The 18415-nt window shown below is 46.1% G+C and overlaps 2 protein-coding genes across 5 annotated transcripts in view; one reads left to right on the top strand and one right to left on the bottom strand.

Annotated features, from left to right (window-relative positions):
- Positions 1–5561, top strand: part of LOC135536055 (heat shock 70 kDa protein 14-like) — a 29900-nt gene extending 24339 nt beyond the window's left edge. Inside the window, exons 10-13 of one of the 2 annotated variants that reach the window (XM_064962450.1) lie at positions 2509–2721; positions 2863–3024; positions 3135–3202; positions 5403–5561. In XM_064962450.1, coding sequence (XP_064818522.1) covers positions 2509–2721; positions 2863–3024; positions 3135–3202; positions 5403–5481 — 522 coding nt within the window. In that variant the 3' untranslated portion in view covers positions 5482–5561. Of the gene's footprint in view, positions 1–2508; positions 2722–2862; positions 3025–3134; positions 3203–4399; positions 4904–5402 lie in introns of those variants that run through there. The other variant, XM_064962449.1, reaches the window with a different exon arrangement.
- Positions 5557–17655, bottom strand: LOC135536054 (protein artemis-like). Of its 3 annotated transcripts, XM_064962448.1 has the most exons (16): positions 17633–17655; positions 17198–17533; positions 17004–17055; positions 16746–16830; positions 16591–16650; positions 16419–16474; positions 13300–13373; positions 13238–13265; positions 11386–11458; positions 10633–10773; positions 9844–9945; positions 9241–9377; positions 9106–9160; positions 8936–9024; positions 7003–7097; positions 5557–6905 (listed from the first exon to the last, which is right to left on the bottom strand). In XM_064962448.1, exons 2-16 carry the CDS (start codon positions 17304–17306, stop codon positions 6205–6207), a joined length of 1857 nt encoding a protein of 618 aa, XP_064818520.1. In that variant the 5' UTR covers positions 17307–17533; positions 17633–17655; the 3' UTR covers positions 5557–6204. The 3 variants fall into 3 exon arrangements, with proteins under 3 accessions (XP_064818520.1, XP_064818519.1, XP_064818518.1); XM_064962447.1 differs by lacking the exons at positions 13238–13265; positions 13300–13373; positions 17633–17655 and having other exon boundaries at positions 8936–9160; positions 16746–16793; positions 17198–17235; XM_064962446.1 differs by lacking the exons at positions 13238–13265; positions 13300–13373; positions 17198–17533; positions 17633–17655 and having other exon boundaries at positions 8936–9160; positions 16746–16793; positions 17004–17189.
- Between the last annotated feature and the right edge of the window lie 760 nt (positions 17656–18415).

Below are 18415 nucleotides of genomic sequence, written 5' to 3'. Positions count from 1 at the left end.
CTCAGACATCATTACAGATAGCCAGGGGCACGCTCCAACACTCAGACATCATTACAGATAGCCAGGGACACACTCCAACACTCAGACATCATTACAGATAGCCAGGGGCACGCTCCAACACTCAGACATCATTACAGATAGCCAGGGACACACTCCAACACTCAGACATCATTACAGATAGCCAGGGACACACTCCAACACTCAGACATCATTACAGATAGCACCGGGCACACTCCAACACTCAGACATCATTACAGATAGCCAGGGACACGCTCCAACACTCAGACATCATTACAGATAGCCAGGGGCACACTCCAACACTCAGACATCATTACAGATAGCCAGGGGCACGCTCCAACACTCAGACATCATTACAGATAGCCAGGGACACGCTCCAACACTCAGACATCATTACAGATAGCCAGGGACACGCTCCAACACTCAGACATCATTACAGATAGCCAGGGACACGCTCCAACACTCAGACATCATTACAGATAGCAGGGACACGCTCCAACACTCAGGGACACGCTCCAACACTCAGACATCATTACAGATAGCCAGGGGCACGCTCCAACACTCAGACATCATTACAGATAACCAGGGACACGCTCCAACACTCAGACATCATTACAGATAGCCAGGGACACGCTCCAACACTCAGACATCATTACAGATAGCCAGGACACGCTCCAACACTCGCTCCAACACTCAGACATCATTACAGATAGCCAGGGACACGCTCCAACACTCAGACATCATTACAGATAGCCAGGGCACGCTCCAACACTCAGACATCATTACAGATAGCCAGGGGCACGCTCCAACACTCAGACATCATTACAGATAGCCAGGGGCACGCTCCAACACTCAGACATCATTACAGATAGCCAGGGGCACGCTCCAACACTCAGACATCATTACAGATAGCCAGGGACACGCTCCAACACTCAGACATCATTACAGATAGCACCGGGCACGCTCCAACACTCAGACATCATTACAGATAGCCAGGGACACGCTCCAACACTCAGACATCATTACAGATAGCCAGGGACACGCTCCAACACTCAGACATCATTACAGATAGCCAGGGGCACGCTCCAACACTCAGACATCATTACAGATAGCCAGGGCACACTCCAACACTCAGACATCATTACAGATAGCCAGGGGCACACTCCAACACTCAGACATCATTACAGATAGCCAGGGGCACGCTCCAACACTCAGACATCATTACAGATAGCCAGGGGCTCCAACACTCAGACATCATTACAGATCCAACACTCAGACATCATTACAGATAGCCAGGGACACGCTCCAACACTCAGACATCATTACAGATAGCACCGGGCACACTCCAACACTCAGACATCATTACAGATAGCCAGGGACACGCTCCAACACTCAGACATCATTACAGATAGCCAGGGTCACGCTCCAACACTCAGACATCATTACAGATAGCCAGGGACACGCTCCAACACTCAGACATCATTACAGATAGCCAGGGGCACGCTCCAACACTCAGACATCTTTACAGATAGACTGGGACACGCTCCAACACTCAGACATCATTACAGATAGCCAGGGGCACGCTCCAACACTCCGACATCATTACAGATAGCCAGGGGCACGCTCCAACACTCAGACATCTTTACAGATAGACTGGGACACGCTCCAACACTCAGACATCATTACAGATAGCCAGGGGCACGCTCCAACACTCAGACATCATTACAGATAGCCAGGGGCACGCTCCAACACTCAGACATCATTACAGATAGCCAGGGGCACGCTCCAACACTCAGACATCATTACAGATAGCCAGGGCACGCTCCAACACTCAGACATCATTACAGATAGCCAGGGGCACGCTCCAACACTCAGACGTCTTTACAGATAGCCCGGGGCATGGAGTAGGGATGCAGTAGGGATGCAGTAGGGATGACCATATTCTCATATGCCCACCCTGCACAGATCTCCCCCTCTCCATTTTAACAATGTGTTCCAGGTGGTTCTCTGTGGGGGGTTTAACAATGTGTTCCAGGTGGTTCTCTGTGGGGGGTTTAACACTGTTCCAGGTGGTTCTCTGCGGGGGGTTTAACACTGTTCCAGGTGGTTCTCTGCGGGGGTTTAACACTGTTCCAGGTGGTTCTCTGCGGGGGGTTTAACACTGTTCCAGGTGGTTCTCTGCGGGGGTTTAACACTGTGTTCCAGGTGGTTCTCTGTGGGGGTTTAACACTGTGTTCCAGGTGGTTCTCTGCGGGGGTTTAACACTGTGTTCCAGGTGGTTCTCTGTGGGGGGTTTAACAATGTGTTCCAGGTCGTTCTCTGCGGGGGGTTTAACAATGTGTTCCAGGTCGTTCTCTGCGGGGGGTTTAACAATGTGTTCCATGTGGTTCTCTGCGGGGGGTTTAACACTATGTTCCAGGTGGTTCTCTGCGGGGGTTTAACACTGTTCCAGGTGGTTCTCTGCGGAGGGTTTAACACTGTATGTTCCAGGTGGTTCTCTGCGGGGGCTCTGCGAGGATTCCTCGGCTGCAGCAGATGATCAAAGATCTGTTCGCTGACGTGGAGCTGCTCAGCTCCGCCCCTCCTGATGAGGTCATAGCGGTCGGCGCAGCGATGGAGGCGGGCCTTCTAGTCGGGCGGGAGATTGGCTCCTCCCCAGAGTCTGTTACCGTGGAAGCCTGTGTCTCAGACATTCTGCTCAAGGTACACACACACACACACACACACACACACACACACACACACACACACACACACACACACACACACACACACACACACACACACACACAGATCAGTGACTAATAGAGCAGCCTCTGATTGTCTAATCTGTGTGATTGACAGGAGGTGGATGAAACAGGGGCTGAGGTGTTCTCTGTGCTCCTCCCCTCGGGCACGCCCCTTCCTGCTCGGCGACATCACATCCTGTCTGGTCCTGGCCGCCTGGCATCCCTCTGTCTGGAGCTTTACCAGAAAACCACAGAGCAGCCAGAGAGACTGGCCAAGGTACGTAAACACACACAACCCCTCCACCAGAGAACCACCGAGACTGGCCAAGGTGCGTAAATACACACACCCCCTTCACCAGAGAACCAACAGATCTCTCTTACCTGCAGATTGTTCTGAGAGACCTGGAGACCAAAGAGGACAACCATGACATTGATGCCGTGGTGACCATGAAGAGGTAACACCCAGCAGCAGCTGTGGACTGGACCTTGTATTTGGACCGTTGTGTGTGTGTAACCTGTGTGTGTAACCTGTGTGTGTAACCTGTGTGTGTGTGTGTGTGTAACCTGTGTGTGTGTGTGTGTGTGTGTGTGTGTGTGTGTAACCTGTGTGTGTGTGTGTGTAACCTGTGTGTGTGTGTGTAACCTGTGTGTGTGTGTGTGTGTAACCTGTGTGTGTGTAACCTGTGTGTGTGTGTGTGTGTGTGTGTAACCTGTGTGTGTGTGTGTGTGTGTGTGTGTGTGTAACCTGTGTGTGTGTGTAACCTGTGTGTGTGTGTGTGTGTGTGTGTGTGTAACCTGTGTGTGTGTAACCTGTGTGTGTGTAACCTGTGTGTGTGTAACCTGTGTGTGTGTGTAACCTGTGTGTGTGTAACCTGTCTGTGTGTGTGTGTAACCTGTGTTTCAGCTGTGGACTGGACCTTGTATTTGGACTGTTGTGTGTGTGTGTGTGTAACCTGTGTGTGTGTAACCTGTGTGTGTGTGTGTAACCTGTGTGTGTGTGTGTAACCTGTGTGTGTGTGTGTAACCTGTGTGTGTGTGTGTAACCTGTGTGTGTGTAACCTGTGTGTGTAACCTGTGTGTGTGTGTAACCTGTGTGTGTAACCTGTGTGTAACGTGTGTGTGTGTGTAACGTGTGTGTGTGTGTAACGTGTGTGTGTGTGTGTAACCTGTGTGTGTGTGTGTAACCTGTGTGTGTGTGTGTAACCTGTGTGTGTAACCTGTGTGTAACCTGTGTGTGTAACCTGTGTGTGTAACCTGTGTGTGTGTGTGTGTGTGTAACCTGTGTGTGTGTGTGTGTGTGTAACGTGTGTGTGTGTGTGTAACGTGTGTGTGTGTGTGTAACCTGTGTGTGTGTGTGTAACCTGTGTGTGTGTGTGTGTGTAACCTGTGTGTGTGTGTGTGTGTGTGTGTAACGTGTGTGTGTGTAACCTGTGTGTGTGTGTGTGTGTGTGTGTAACCTGTGTGTGTGTGTGTGTGTAACGTGTGTGTGTGTAACCTGTGTGTAACGTGTGTGTGTGTGTAACCTGTGTGTGTGTAACCTGTGTGTGTGTGTAACGTGTGTGTGTAACCTGTGTGTGTGTAACCTGTGTGTGTGTGTGTGTGTGTGTGTGTGTAACCTGTGTGTGTGTGTGTGTGTAACCTGTGTGTTTCAGGGACGGGTCTCTCCATGTGAGCTGTGTGTGTGTAACCTGTGTGTGTTTCAGGGACGGGTCTCTCCATGTGAGCTGTGTGTGTGTTTCAGGGACGGGTCTCTCCATGTGAGCTGAGTGTGTGTGTGTTTCAGGGACGGGTCTCTCCATGTGAGCTGTGTGTGTGTTTCAGGGACGGGTCTCTCCATGTGAGCTGTGTGTGTTTCAGGGACGGGTCTCTCCATGTGAGCTGTGTGTGTGTTTCAGGGACGGGTCTCTCCATGTGAGCTGTGTGTGTGTTTCAGGGACGGGTCTCTCCATGTGAGCTGTGTGTGTGTTTCAGGGACGGGTCTCTCCATGTGAGCTGTGTGTGTGTTTCAGGGACGGGTCTCTCCATGTGAGCTGTGTGTGTTTCAGGGACGGGTCTCCATGTAACCTGTGTGTGTTTCAGGGACGGGTCTCTCCATGTGAGCTGTGTGTGTTTCAGGGACGGGTCTCTCCATGTGAGCTGTGTGTGTTTCAGGGACGGGTCTCTCCATGTGAGCTGTGTGTGTTTAGGGACGGGTCTCTCCATGTGACCTGTGTGTGTTTAGGGACGGGTCTCTCCATGTGAGCTGTGTGTGTTTCAGGGACGGGTCTCTCCATGTAACCTGTGTGTGTTTCAGGGACGGGTCTCTCCATGTAACCTGTGTGTGTTTCAGGGACGGGTCTCTCCATGTAACCTGTGTGTGTTTCAGGGACGGGTCTCTCCATGTAACCTGTGTGTGTTTCAGGGACGGGTCTCTCCATGTAACCTGTGTGTGTTTCAGGGACGGGTCTCTCCATGTAACCTGTGTGTGTTTCAGGGACGGGTCTCTCCATGTAACCTGTGTGTGTTTCAGGGACGGGTCTCTCCATGTGAGCTGTGTGTGTTTCAGGGACGGGTCTCTCCATGTGAGCTGTGTGTGTGTTTCAGGGACGGGTCTCTCCATGTAACCTGTGTGTGTTTCAGGGACGGGTCTCTCCATGTAACCTGTGTGTGTTTCAGGGACGGGTCTCTCCATGTGAGCTGTGTGGAGCAGAACAGTGGGAAGACTGAAGCCATCAGTATATCAGCAGCCTCCTGATTTCACCACGAGCTCCAAGTTAATGTCACTATACGTGTTGAAGTTCCTTTTAAAGTTTAAATAAAGACATTATGGTTTAACTTAGTTCCTTTATTCTCTACAGTTCAGAACAGCTACAACATACTTTATTCTCTACAGTTCAGAACTGCGTTAGTCTTTCTGTGGTCTCTCAGCCTGGCAGGAGCAGACTCCAGTTGTGTTCCCTACTGAACATTTCACAGGGTGGTCGAGGAGTAGCTGTGGTTTCTCTTGGCCCTGATAGGCCAGGTGTGCAGCAGGCACATGTGTATATAGGGCATGACTATGGTGTCTCTATGACAAAGTAGGGTATGGTCTGTAAATAATGCTATGGCCCCACACATGAAATCGTATATATGCATTAATCAATTATTTTCGGGTGAGGAAGACATTGTGGGGTCTTGACAATCATCCATTGAAAAACCATTAACTCTATAACAGAGACGGACATATAACCTGGACATTTTTATAGTAGTCACCTGGATGGAATGATCAGAGTTAAGGTTCGGACATTACTAAGCTACTGTATATCATGGCCACAAAGTTCAGGTCTGCTTAAGGTGATTGCTCTCCCATAGGCACCAATGCATTAGCAGCTGGGTTTGGTCTGTTCAGCTCATTGACTGTATATGAATCAGAAGAAACTAGTGGGTGGAATGGCTCGCTTCCTCTTCCCTCTGTCTATATACAAAGAGGTAGACAGGGTCAGAGGGACTGACTTCCTGTCCTGGTGACCACTTCCTCTCCAGCGGCCAGTCTCCTGTACAGATCGCTGAGGTCGTCTGGTCCAGGTGCGTGTGAATCCGGCGTAGACGGGATGTCAAAGTCCGATGACACCTGAGACTCCGTTGGCTCTGATTGGTGAGTGTGGCTGCCACACTCCTCCCCAGCATCCAGATAGGTCAATGCATCTCCCTGACACCAGTCTTCTGATTGGATGAGCATGCTTTCAGCCTGACTTGGGCCTCGTCCACTCGAGAGAGGAATTGACAGCGAGGGGAGTTTGGCAGAGTCATCAACAAACAGCTCTGGGGTCTGTGAGCCTGTGAGTGTGGAGTGAGAGGGGCTTGTGTGAGAGCAGGAGTGTGGTTGGCTGGTCTGGCTGTCCGTCAGTATCTCCGTGGTGAAAAACTCCTCCCAGCGAGGAGGGGTGCCAGAATTAGACACAGACCCCTCGTCTCTCTCCCCACCTCTCTCTTCTTCCTCCAGGTCTCTCTCCTCCTCATCATCATCATTAGATTCGGTACAGTCCATGTAGTCTCCTGTGATGAGAGGTGTGTGTGTTAGGGGTAGAGGTTCGTCGGGGGGGTTAGGGAGCGTTGTGGGTGTGGCCTCCTGCATCATCACCCTCTTCCTGACAGGGGCCAGGTCCGCCCCCTCAAACAGCCAATCAGCACAGTCCACATCTGGTATAAAGAACAGAGCCAATCACAAAGCAGTGAAATAATGTAGAAAGGATGGTTGGAAGGGATAGCTGGCTGTGGTCAGGAGAGAGAGTCTCACCGTGGGTGTGCTGCTCTGGTCTGGTGCGTTTCAGTGTTCCCAGAGGTCTGTAGATCACAGCTGAAGAGGACACGTCCCTACACATAGACTTCAACCTGGAGACATACGGTAACAAATGCAGTGCATTTGGAAAGTATTCAGACCCCTTCCTTGTTCCACATATTGGTAGGTTACAGACTTATTCTACAATGGAGGAAAACAATTATTCAATCCATCTACACAGAAAGCTGATTCACATCAGGGTCAGACCTGATTAGTATTCTGAGACTCCAAATTGAGCTCAGGTGCATCCTGTTTCCATTCATCATCGATGTTTCTACAACTTGGAGTCCACCTGTGGTAAATGATTTGGAAAGGCTCACACCTGTCTATAAGTTTACGCACTTGACAGGTAGAGCAAAACCCAAGCCACGAGGTTGAAGGAATCCTCCGTAGAGCTCCGAGACAGGATTGTGTTGAGGCACAGATCTGGGGAAAGGTACCAAAACAAATCTGCAGTATTGAAGAACCCCAAGAACACAGTGGTCTCCATCATTCTTAAATGGAAGAAGTTTGGAACCACCAAGACTCTTCCTAGAGCTGGTCGCCCAGTCAGGGAGGTGACCAAGAACCCGATGGTCCCTCTGTGGAGATGGGTTAACCTTCCAGAAGGACAACCATATCTGCATTACTCCACCAATCAGGCCTTTATGGTAGAGTGGCCAGACAGAAGCCACTCCTCTGTTAAAGGCACAACAGCAGGCTTGAAGTTTGCCAAAAGGCAGCTAAAGGATTCTCAGACCATGAGAAACAAGATTGAACTCTTTGGCCTGAATGCCAAGTGTCACGTCTGGAGAAAACCAGGCGCCGCTCATCACCTGGACAATACCATCCCTAGGGTGAAGCATGGTGGTGGCAGCATCATGCTATGGGGGTGTTTTACTAGGTGTTTTACTTTAGACTAGGGCGAAGGTTCACCTTCCAACAGGACAACGGCCCTAAACACAGCCAAGCCAACGCAGGAGTGGCTTCGGGACAAGTCTCTGAATGTCCTTGAGTGGCCCAGCCAGAGCCCGGACTTGAACCTGATCGAACAGCTCTGGAAAGACCTGAAAATAGCTGCGCAGCGACGTTCCCCATCCAACCTGACAGAGCTTAAGAGGATCTGCAGAGAAGAATGGGAGAAACTCCACAAATACAGGTGTGCCAAATTTGTAGCATCATACCAAAGAAGACTTGAGGCTATAAACTCTGCCAAAGGTGCTTCAAAGTATTGAGTAAAGGGTCTGAATACATATAAATGTGATATATTTTTTAAATATTTGATACATTTGCAACAATGTCTTAACCTGTTCTTGCTCTGTTATTATGGGGGTATGATAATTTAAAAAAAATCTATTTTAGAATAAGGCTGTGGAAAAGGTGAAGGGGTCTGAATACATTTCCCAATGCACTGTGCACACACACACAGGCCTAATTCTCCACAGTCCTGTCATGGATTCAACAGCATTGGGTCTAAGGGTTAAGACATCCGCATGCTTCCCAGCCGAAACAGTACGGTAGAGTTCATACTGAACAAACATGTGAACATCAAGGGCCAGCCATGCTTCCCTGTTCTGAGACAATTGCAATTTCCCTAAGTCCTTCTTTGTGGTACCTGACCTCATTTAAGGTTCCCCAAAGCTTTTTACTATCATTCTTTATGTCATTTAACTTTGTTTCGTAGTGTAAGGGGTATGGGTATTAGGGGGTATGGGTATTAGGGGGTATGGGTATTAGGGGGTTGGGGCATAAGGGGTTATTAGGGGGTATGGTTATTAGGGGGTAGGGGCATAAGGGGTAATTAGGGGGTATGGGTATTAGGGGGTAGGGGCATAAGGGGTTATGGGTATTAGGGGGTAAGGGGATCGGGGTGTAGAGAAGACATTCAGTGTATAGAGAATGACTGGCTCACAGCTCCGTGACATCAGCGTGAGTTCGTCCAATAGGAATGACACTGGGGTAGATGTTGATTGGCTGGAGATAAGACAGGAAGTCTTTTATCTGAAAACAGGAAGAAGAGAAGAGTATCACACACAGAGGCAGACAGGCACAGACAGAGAGAGAGGCAGGCAGGTGTCTCACCTCAGAGTAGGATGAGTGGAAGGAAAAGCAGGCTCTGTAGGAACTGGCACCTGTCCTGAAAACAACATTACACATCTGTGTAAGATAATGTGTTTCTCTGTGGGTGAGTGGGTGTGTTTCTCAGAGTGTGTGTACCTGACGATAACCTTGGTCCTCTGTGTTCTCTCTCCAAACCACATAGTGGAGGGTTTGATACTGATGATGTTTAGAGGAGTTCCATCTGATGCCGAGGAGCCACACGGCAGCCTGCTGGCAGGAACAAACTCCTCATCCTACACAACGACATGTTTCTATTGGTTAGGGCTCCTCATCCTACACAACGACATGTTTCTATTGGTTAGGGCTCCTCATCCTACACAACGACATGCTTCTATTGGTTAGGGCTCCTCAACCTACACAACGACATGCTTCTATTGGTTAGGGCTCCTCATCCTACACAACGACATGTTTCTATTGGTTAGGGCTCCTCATCCTACACAACGACATGTTTCTATTGGTTAGGGCTCCTCATCCTACACAACGACATGTTTCTATTGGTTAGGGCACCTCATCCTACACAACGACATGTTTCTATTGGTTAGGGCACCTCATCCTACACAACGACATGTTTCTATTGGTTAGGGCACCTCATCCTACACAACGACATGTTTCTATTGGTTAGGGCTCCTCATCCTACACAACAACACGTTTCTATTGGTTAGGGGTTTCTAAGAGAAAGGGGGCGTGTAGCAGCGTTACCTTGGGGTGACGGCAGGCATGGATCTGAGTGGCTCGATCCGTGGTCACATGACTCAGAATCTCTGGCATCTTCTTAAACATGTCCAGGCTTTTGACATGAATCTACAACACACCATGTCATTATTTGTCATACTTAACAAAGTGTGTTTAAAATAAATCTTATTTGGTATCGGTGTCCCATCCATGGGACAGTTGAGCTAACGTAGGCCAATGTGATTAGTATGAGGTTGTAAGTAACAAGAACATAGTCATATCTGATGATGTCAGAAAGCTTAAATTCTTGTTAATCTAACTGTACTGTCCAATGTACAGTAGCTATTACAGTGAAAGAATATCATGCTATTGTTAGAGTGCACCGTAATGAACTTAAAGTTAATAATAAACAAATTAGGCACATTTGGGCAGTCTTGATACATTTTTTTTAAAGAAATGCAATGGTTCATTGGATCAGTCTAAAAATGTGCACATGCCCTGCTGCCATCTAGTGGCCAAAATCTAAATGTCACCTGGGCTGGAATAATACATTATGGCCTTTCTCTTGCATTTTAAAGAATGGAACAAAAAAAAGTTTTTTTCTTCTTTGTATTATCTTTAACCAGATCTAATGTGTTATTCTCCTACATTCATTTCACATTTCCACAAACTTCAAAGTGTTTCCTTTCAAATGGTACCAAGAATATGCATATCCTTGCTTCCTGAGCTACAGGCAGTTAAATTTGGGTATGTCATTTTAGGTGGAAATTGAAAAAGGGGGCGGATCCTCAGAGGTTTTAAGTGTTGGTTACCTACCTGTGTGTGAAACTCGTCCCCCAGGTTAGTGAAGAGGTATTCATATCCATATGCAGCTTTACAATTCAGCCACACTGTATGGTACACACTCCTACTGACCCAGTCCTGTACCAGCCCCCGGATAGCATGTAGACACGTCTCCTACACACACACACACACACACACACACACACACACACACACACACACACACACACACAGTCCTGTACCAGCCCCCGGATAGCATGAAGACACTTCATGTAGACACGTCTCCTACAGACACACACTCTCCCCTCCCCACACTCTCCCCTCTCGCTCTATAGATCTCTGTGTAGCTCGCTCTCTCTCTCTCTGTGTGTAGCTCTCTGTCTGTGTAGCTCTCTCTCTGTGTCTGTGTAGCTCTCTCTCTCTCTGTGTAGCTCTCTCTGTCTGTGTAGCGCTCTCTCTCTGTGTAGCTCTGTCTGTGTAGCTCTCTGTGTAGCTCTCTCTCTCTGTGTAGCTCTCTCTCTCTGTGTAGCGCTCTCTCTCTCTGTGTAGCTCTCTCTCTCTCTGTGTAGCTCTCTCTCTCTCTGTGTAGCTCTCTCTCTCTCTGTGTAGCTCTCTCTCTCTCTGTAGCTCTCTCTCTCTCTGTAGCTCTCTCTCTCTCTGTAGCTCTCTCTCTCTCTGTGTAGCTCTCTCTCTCTCTGTGTAGCTCTCTCTCTCTGTGTAGCTCTCTCTCTCTCTGTGTAGCTCTCTCTCTCTCTGTGTAGCGCTCGCAGAATCCCACACACTCACCCTGCTGGGGATCTGGTAGAAGCGAGGGTCGTAAAAGGTGGAGTCCAGATACACACTCTTGATGTCTTTCACCCTGAAACAACACAGCACACTCTGGCATTGGAACTGAGGACCACTGTATATTGTCTAGGTTTTACTTGGTGTGTTCTCTCCTGTGTGCTGGTTAGGGCTCGGATGACAAGACAGTTTTAGGGTCGAGGAGGTTTAATGACTCTGATTTACAATATGGGCATGAACATCACAGTGGATTATGGTCAACTTTTCTAAATGTAGATGTTCCAATCAGCGGCTTGTATGTGTGGAGGCCTGGAGATGCTAAACATGTTTGTTAATTAACGGTCAATTACCATGGGACGCTGTCATGACCGCCACAGCCCTATATGGGCACATATTGTGAATCTTCAGCATCATCAAACCATCTCCACTATAATCCACTGTCTTGTCACCTGGGCCGTGCTATGGGTGGGTGCTGCTATGGTGACCAGTGAGTTGAGATGAGGCGGGGCTTAACCTAGCAAAGACTTATAGATGACCTGGAGCCAAATATGAAGCGAGGGCCAGCCAAAGACAGCATACAGGTCGCAGTGGTTGGTAGTATATGGGGCTTTAACATGGCTGTAATAGCTTAATGCTCTACAACGTGACTTCAATAGCATGGCTGTAATAGCTTAATGCTCTACAACGTGACTTCAATAGCATGGCTGTAATAGCTGAATGCTCTACAACGTGACTTCAATAGCATGGCTGTAACAGCTTAATGCTCTACAACGTGACTTCAATAGCATGGCTGTAATAGCTTAATGCTCTACAACGTGACTTCAATAGCATGGCTGTAACAGCTTAATGCTCTACAACGTGACTTCAATAGCATGGCTGTAATAGCTTAATGCTCTACAACGTGACTTCAATAGCATGGCTGTAACAGCTTAATATTCAACAACGTGACTTCAATAGCATGGCTGTAATGCTCTACAAGACAATACAACACTAGGCTATACAACGTGACTAATTAAAGGGAGCCTCACACAACTGAATGATCTTGAAATGTAAACTTCTAAACAGTTTGGAATGAAATATCTTTTTTTTACCTTTATTTAACTAGGCAAGTCAGTTAAGAACAAATTCTTATGTTCAATGACGGCCCAGGAACAGTGGGTTAGCTGCCTGTTCAGGGGCAGAACGACAGATTTGTACCTTGTCAGCTCGGGGATTTGAACTTGCAACCTTCCGGTTACTAGTCCAACGCTCTAACCACGAGGCTACCCTGCCGCCCATATAAAGTACATTATATAATTACAGGGTATATAAACAAAGTACTGAGGGACATTATCCTATACAAACACAGGGCTAAATGTTAAAATAATATGACACTGAAAACTGATCTAGCAAGCCTGCAGTAGCTAGCTCACGGCAGCTTGTGGTAAACACTTCATTAGCAGAACCACAAAATATGACAATCACGTGGGCAAGTGCATAAACACAGGATGGATGGAATCAGCAAGGAGGCACACTGGCATTGGTTAACACAACGAGAGCTAACTGGTGGGAAAACACAGGATGGATGGAACTTTGTCACTAGACTCCTCTCAGCTGATCTTCTCTGAGTTGGAGATCACCCAACATGCTCTGCTCCACTTCACAGCTCTGATATGATAAACTTCTATGTAGTATTTGGTAGTCATTCTGTCTGTATATACTGTAAGTAGTATATGTGTGTACCTTCTCCCAGAGTGGAGGATTTCTATGTGTTGTACTATGATAAGTAGTATTTGGTAGTTATACTGTAAGTAGTGTGTATATATATGTATATATATGTGTATATATATATATATGTATGTGTGTGTGTGTGTACCTGCTCCCAGAGTGGAGGAGTTCTATGCTGTAAGTAGTGTGTGTATATATATATGGATGTGTGTGTGGCGTCTCCCTTCGCCAGTCGGAAGTCTCCTGTGTACAACACCGTACCCTGGGCCCCCTCTACCAAGAACCTACAAACACACACAAACTAGGGTTGGGAGATAAACAGATTTTCATACCTTCATATCGTTCCTGTGCCATAACGGGGTATACGGTACGAATGAAAGAATGAATATATATCTCAGTGCCAGTAAAAAGTTTGGACAAACCTACTCATTCCAGGGTTTTTCTTTATTTTTCCTATTTTCTACATTGTAGAATAACAGTGAAGACATCAAAACTATAAAATAACACATATGGAATCATGTAGAAACCAAAAAAGTGTTAAATTATATTTGAGATTCTTCAAAGTAGCCACCCTTTGCCTTGATGACAGCATTGCACACTCTTGGCATTTTCTCAACCAGCTTCATGAGGTAGTCACCTGGAATGCATTTAAATCAACAGGTGTGCCTCGTTAAGTGTTAATGCATTTGAGCCAATGTTGTGTTGTGAAAAGGTAGGGTGGTATACAGAACATAGCCCTATTTGGTAAGAGTATATTTTGAACATTTCAAATGAGCAAAGAGAAAGGATCGACATTACTTTAAGACATGAAGGTCAGTCAATCCAGAAAATGTAAAGTACTTTGAACATTTTTAAGTGCAGTCGCAAAAACCATCAAGCGCAACGATGAAACTGGCTCTCATGAGGACCACCACAGGAAAGGAAGACCCAGAGTTACCTCTGCTGCAGAGGATAAGTTCATTATAGTTACCAGCCCATATAAATGCTTCAGAGTTCAAGTAACAGACATCTCAACATCAACTGTTCAGAGGAGACTACGTGATTTTTTTCATTTTTATTTAACTAGGCAAGTCAGTTAAGAACAACTTCTTATTTACAATGACGGCCTATCGGGGAACAGTGGGTTAACTTCCTTGTTCAGGGGCAGAACGACAGATTTTTACCTTGTCAGCTTGGTGATTCAATCCACCAACCTTTCGGTTAATGGCCCAACACTCTAACCACTAGGCTACCTGCCGCCCCGAATCAGGCCTTCATGGTCGAATTTCTGCAAAGAAACCACTACTAAATGACACCAATAATAAGAAGAGACTTGCTTGGGCCAAGAAACGGACATTAGACTGGTGGAAATCTGTCCTTTGGCCTGATGAGTCCAAATTTAGTATTTTTGGTTCCAACCGCCGTGTCTTTGTGATACGCTGAGTAGGTGAACGGATGATCTCTGCATGTGTGGTTCCCACCGTGAAGCATGGAGGAGGTGGTGTGATGGTGCTTTGCTGGTGACAGTCTGTGATTTATTTAGAATTCAAGGCACACTTAACCAGCATGGCTACCACAGCATTCTGCAATGATATACGCCATCCCATCTGGTCTGCACTTAGGGGAATATCATTTGTTTTTTAACAGGACAATGACCCAAAACACCTCCAGGGCTATTTGGGCTATTTGACCAAGAAGGAGAGTGATTGAGTGCTGCATCAGATGACCTGGCCTCCACAATCAACAGACCTCAATCCCATATTACTGTCACTTTGTTAAATCCACTTCAATCAGTGTAGATGAAGGGGAGGAGATGGGTTAAAGAAGGATTTTTAAGCCTTGAGATAAATGAGATGGATTGTGTATGCGTGCCATTCAGAGGGTGAATGGGCAAGACGAGATTTAAGTGCCTTTGAATGGCATATGGTAGTAGGTGCCAGGCGCAGCAATTTGAGTCAAGAACTGCAACGTTGCTGTTTTTTTTTTTTTCCACCTTTATTTAACCAGGTAGGCAAGTTGAGAACAAGTTCTCATTTACAATTGCGACCTGGCCAAGATAAAGCAAAGCAGTTCGACACATACAACGACACAGAGTTACACATGGAGCAAAACAAACATACAGTCAATAATACAGTATAAACAAGTCTATATACGATGTGAGCAAATGAGGTGACATAAGGGAGGTAAAGGCAAAAAAAGGCCATGGTGGCAAAGTAAATACAATATAGCAAGTAAAACACTGGAATGGTAGATTTGCAATGGAAGAATGTGCAAAGTAGAAATAAAAATAATGGGGTGCAAAGGAGCAAAATAAATAAATTAAATACAGTAGGGAAAGAGGTAGTTGTTTGGGCTAAAATATAGGTGGGCTATGTACAGGTGCAGTAATCTGTGAGCTGTTTCTCACACAACAGTTTCCTTTGTGTATCAAGAATGGTCCACCACCCAAAAGGACATCCAGCCAACTTGACACAACTGTGGGAATCATTGGGTCAGCTTCCCTGTGGAAAGCTTTTGACATCTTGTAGTGTCCACACCCCAACACATTGAGGGGGAACTAAATATTAGGAAGGTGTTCTTATTGTTTGTACACTCACCTTTGTAATATTGAGTTGCCGCCGCCCCCCCCCCAGTTGTGTCAAGATGGCTGGATGTCCCAGCAGCACTGCAGTTCTTGACAAACCGGTTCTCATGGCACCTACTACCATACCTTATTCAAAGGCACTTCAGCATGTTGTCTTGTAAATTCACCCTCTGAATGGCACACATACACAATCCATGTCTCATTTGTCTCAAGGCTTAAAAATCCTTCTTCAACCCATCTCCTCCCCTTCATCTACACTGATGAAGTGGATTTAACAACTGGCATCAATAAGGGATCATAGCTTTCACCTGGATTCACCTGGTCAGTCTGTCATGGAAAGAGCAGGTGTTCCTAATGTTTTCGGTTGGAGTCCCAACAAATGCTTACAAATTACTAGTGACTTCCCATAGTGGACACTAGCTAAATGCTAACAAGCACACAAAGTGCAAGGACAGACAACCCAGCTCATAAAAGTTATACAACCATCTCAACAGGCTACTCACAGTTTGCTGCACGAAACAAATATTACCCAGCATTGATCCAGACATTGTGTTTGCTGTAACCAAGAAGCATGCACCCTGCGAGGCTCAGAGCATTAGAGGGCCCTCACCCCCAAAATATCACTGTCGCTATTTCTAAATAACCCAGAACTCAGTAGCTGTATATCAACCACACAAGCTAGGTGATACGTCATATTACCACAAACACACACACGCTAGGTGATACCACATAAGCACACATACATGCACGCACACACAATACTCACATGACCGAGCCTGGACAGTGACCTGCAGGAAGCAGAGTCACCACAAGTTCTTCTCTCTGTGGACACACACCCACACACAATATCAGTCATCAAAGTGTCAGTCATATAGCAAACTAACAGCGATCAGCCCTTATGACCCTATATGTGTTGTAATGATGAACCGGTGTCGTACCTCTCCTGAAGCATCATCTATTAAAGTGATTAGTGTGGGACTCTCCAGTTCCAAAGCAACCTAGACAAACAGAAGCACATCGAAATTACACAAAACAAATTTTGCCTAGCAATATGTCCATAACTAAGATTTTTGACAATTAATTAACTACTTACTATGTGATCTTCCCAGAAGGCATATTTTGGATTGCTCAGCAACAGCTCCTTAGTTACAAATGAACAGTACAGTTTGACTGTCAGACTGGAACAAATGAACAGTATAGTTTGACTGTCAGACTGGAACAAATCAACAGTACAGTTTGACTGTCAGAGTGGAACAAATGAACACAGACAGTAACGTTAGACCTTCAACATCAGTTAGCCATCCTTTGTTTCACTGAACATTCACACCATCAAAATAAAACGTGATATCACCTGCATTTCAACTTTCTTTTCAATAGAGGCCCCTTCAGTCCCTTCATGTGATCTGCAGAAAATACATGATGTAAGTAGAGCTAAAGTTAGCTAGTTACATGTCCACTGTGTGCAAGTTAAGAGCACATACTGGCTAGTTATCTTTAGCTAACTGTTGTTTGGCTCTCACTGTATCTCAAAGAGTCTTTCTTTACCTTTATGGCAGTGAGACAAAAAATAAGCCCTTGCATGTAGATTCTCCCTGTCAAACCGGTCCAGCGACATGTTGGGATACTCCTTCATGCGACCCGCGAACGAACTCATTTTGACTGAAGATTAGCTCCAATAATTTCCTCAACTTCAACCCACTCGTTGACTAGCTGACATTTCGGCGCATTTTGGTCGGGATACTTGAATATCTGCCGTTAGCTAAGCCACCTAGTGGATGGGAGTCAAAACGTTTCCACTGTCAGCATTGTATCTGAATTTAAACCTGCTCACAATAACTACGTTGCCAGCATTTATCTTTGCCACCAGTATTACCATAACACCTTGTTAAAGAAGGAAGGAAGGAAGGAAGGAAGGAAGGAAGGAAGGTTGGGTTGCTAGCATATATCTGTGCTACCAGTAGACAATTACCATAACAACACATTGTTAAAGAAGAAGAAGAAAGAAGGAAGGAATATTGGGTTGCTAGGCAACTAAAGACAAGCCTGCTCGTCATCATCTCTTGGATCTCTGAGTTTTGCCCCGTTCAGCTGTAAGTAACATGTGGTATCAGCTACTTAATCAAATTGAGAAACAAATGTATAGCTAGCTAGCCAGATTCAGTCTATTTTCTAACTGTGACTTCTATATTATATCATAGCCTGAAGCTAGTGCTAGCAAGTTTAATTCAAATATTGGCGTTAGCTAGTTAGCTACTGTACGTTTGGCAACGTTACTGTGCAAATTCAATTCGATTGGTTTCGGACACGAATATTAAAACTGAAATCAGCTAAAGAAATATATAGATAAAATGTTTTCGGCAATAAGATGGTTAGTGTGTAAGAATTAAGAGAGCAGTTCTGCCTGCTCTCCCCTCTACTATTTCCTGTACCGAGACTGGCTATCTGACAAGTGGTAGGCAGAACCACCTGCTGCAACCATCTGCTCTCTATCCCCCAGGACAGGAGGACGGGGAGAAATAGAACATCAGCCTTACCCTACTCACCTAATTCATATTCAGGATGCCCCTCCCCATATAACCTACTATGTCATTTCCATTCTTTTAAAAAATGTTTTCCTTTATGTGTTTTATTGATTTATTTAGTTTTCCCTTTATGTTTATTTGTTTTCCTTTATTATTGCCTTACCCTACTCACCTAATTCATATTCAGGATGCCCCTCCCCATATAACCTACTATGTCATTTCCATTCTTTTAAAATGGTGT

Source organism: Oncorhynchus masou, unplaced genomic scaffold, assembly GCF_036934945.1.
Source record: "Oncorhynchus masou masou isolate Uvic2021 unplaced genomic scaffold, UVic_Omas_1.1 unplaced_scaffold_551, whole genome shotgun sequence".
NCBI classification, from domain to species: Eukaryota; Metazoa; Chordata; class Actinopteri; order Salmoniformes; family Salmonidae; genus Oncorhynchus; species Oncorhynchus masou.
The sequence above is the reverse complement of the archived record's forward strand: the minus strand, read 5'-3'. Positions and strand labels throughout refer to the sequence as shown.

Coding starts and splice junctions, on each gene's coding strand:
- LOC135536054 (XM_064962448.1), bottom strand. CDS start 17,306: ATGAGTTCGTTCGCGGGTCGCATGAAGGAGTATCCCAACATGTCGCTG. Junction 11,459..13,237: donor CTCCTCCACTCTGGGAGCAG/GTACACACACAC, acceptor GTGTTGTTTCAG/GGTGAAAGACATCAAGAGTG. Junction 9,025..9,105: donor TCCACTCATCCTACTCTGAG/GTGAGACACCTG, acceptor TCCTGTTTTCAG/ATAAAAGACTTCCTGTCTTA.